Source organism: Galeopterus variegatus, unplaced genomic scaffold (genome assembly GCF_000696425.1).
Source record: "Galeopterus variegatus unplaced genomic scaffold, G_variegatus-3.0.2 Scaffold3621, whole genome shotgun sequence".
Taxonomy (NCBI): Eukaryota; Metazoa; Chordata; class Mammalia; order Dermoptera; family Cynocephalidae; genus Galeopterus; species Galeopterus variegatus.
In genome coordinates, this window is record NW_007729732.1 from 82021 (window position 1) to 83591 (window position 1571).

Genomic DNA, 1571 nt, shown 5'->3' on the forward strand with positions numbered 1-1571 from the left:
CACCTTCTCTCTTTCCCCTCCGTGGCACCCTTGAAGGACATATGGTCCAGGGGTATTCAGTTGGAGAAGGGACACAATCACATTTGACTGTGATGCAGTCCAGAAACTTATTGTGCTAAACCCTGGAGATTTCAGTGCCTGTCTGTGGGACAGTTGGCATCTGCCCCACCACATACATGTTGTTAGGCTGAAGGTAAAGATCTAAAGATCAAGTACCATATTAGCATTTATGTGGAAGCTGAAATCAAGGAGTGATAAGGAGGTATCATAAGGAACTTACAAAAAGTTAAAACACTGGAAGACTGAGTATAAATGCACAACCTCCCACATTTAGAGGCCAAGTGGAAAAATATTGAGAAGGGAAAGCAGAGAAGGAAAGACAGTAAAATTGCAGAAGCTAGGGAAAAGTGGTTTAAAAGGAGTTGAGTTTTAACTTTATTAGATCCCCTTAAGAAAGCAAAAAAATTTAAGATAGAAAGTCCATTTGATTTGACAACTTTGGAAACAGCAATGAGAATATTTTTCAGGAAGTGCTAATGATGGCTGTCCATCATGTAGTGGAGGCTGAAACGCAGAGGGAAGTGAGAAAATGCAGGGAGCAAGCATTCATCCTCCTTAGAGAAGCTAGACTCTGAAAGGAAGGAGGATTGCCTGGACCTCCCACATGGAGAAGCTAAGAGGATCTGAACTTACCTCGTATCTCCACAGTCCACCAATGTCATTGCTTCTTTCAAAACAGGTGGGCTCGAGTCCCTCTTCCAGACAGCTCTTAATGGCGCCCAATCCACTGACTCCAGCACCAATCACCGCAATTCTTTTTCCAGGCATTGTGTCTTGTATCAGGAAACTTATTCAGATAAAAACAAATTTTTATTGCTATGTATTTTTCCTGTAATCCAAGAGCATTAGTTTTTATTTCCCCTCAAATTGCTAGTTAATGCATTTAAGGAATGTCTTATTCAAAGGTGTTATGCCTTTTAATGGCTCTTATGGCGACAGAAAATCCTACCTCACACAATGACCTCTCATTTACAAGTATAAAGTAGACTGTTTTAAATAAAGGCTTTGACTCCTAAGATGTCCCTGACCATATGACTTCATTTTTACATTTTTTGATAGCTTCCTCCTGCCTGTTATATTCATGCACACACATGCACATGCACACACACCCTGAGAAACCTCTCTATACAAAGATTTTGTCCAAGCTAACTTTTAATTCTTTCACTACTGCTATCTGCTTGTTGATGAAACACTCATGTTGGGTAATTTTGCACAGTTTATTCAGGCCAGAAAATCCCTCCTCCTGCTCCATGATAGGGTTTAAGGGGAGGAGGAGGGAACCCCAACAGAGCATTTTATCAAGGATCACTCATCATACTCCTCTTGGGGCAGCATACAGACCATGTAAGTGGTCTTTGGAAAATTGGTCTAACTGCCTTCATACTCTGGTGCTGATATTCTGCTACTCCTTCATTTAATAAATATTTTTGGGGTAGGCATTAAGTGCCAGACCCTGCTTCAGTGGGGTAGATACAGCAGTGAACAAATCAGATGTGACTTCTTTAGAACAT

General features: G+C 40.9%; 1 protein-coding gene across 1 annotated transcript in view; it reads right to left on the minus strand.

The window, feature by feature from the left end:
- Positions 1–828, minus strand: part of LOC103601184 (dimethylaniline monooxygenase [N-oxide-forming] 5-like) — a 15561-nt gene extending 14733 nt beyond the window's left edge. The window contains exon 1 of the mRNA XM_008585564.1: positions 694–828. Within this exon, the coding sequence (XP_008583786.1) occupies positions 694–828 (135 nt within the window). The remainder of the gene's footprint in view (positions 1–693) is intronic.
- Positions 829–1571: the final 743 nt, after the last annotated feature.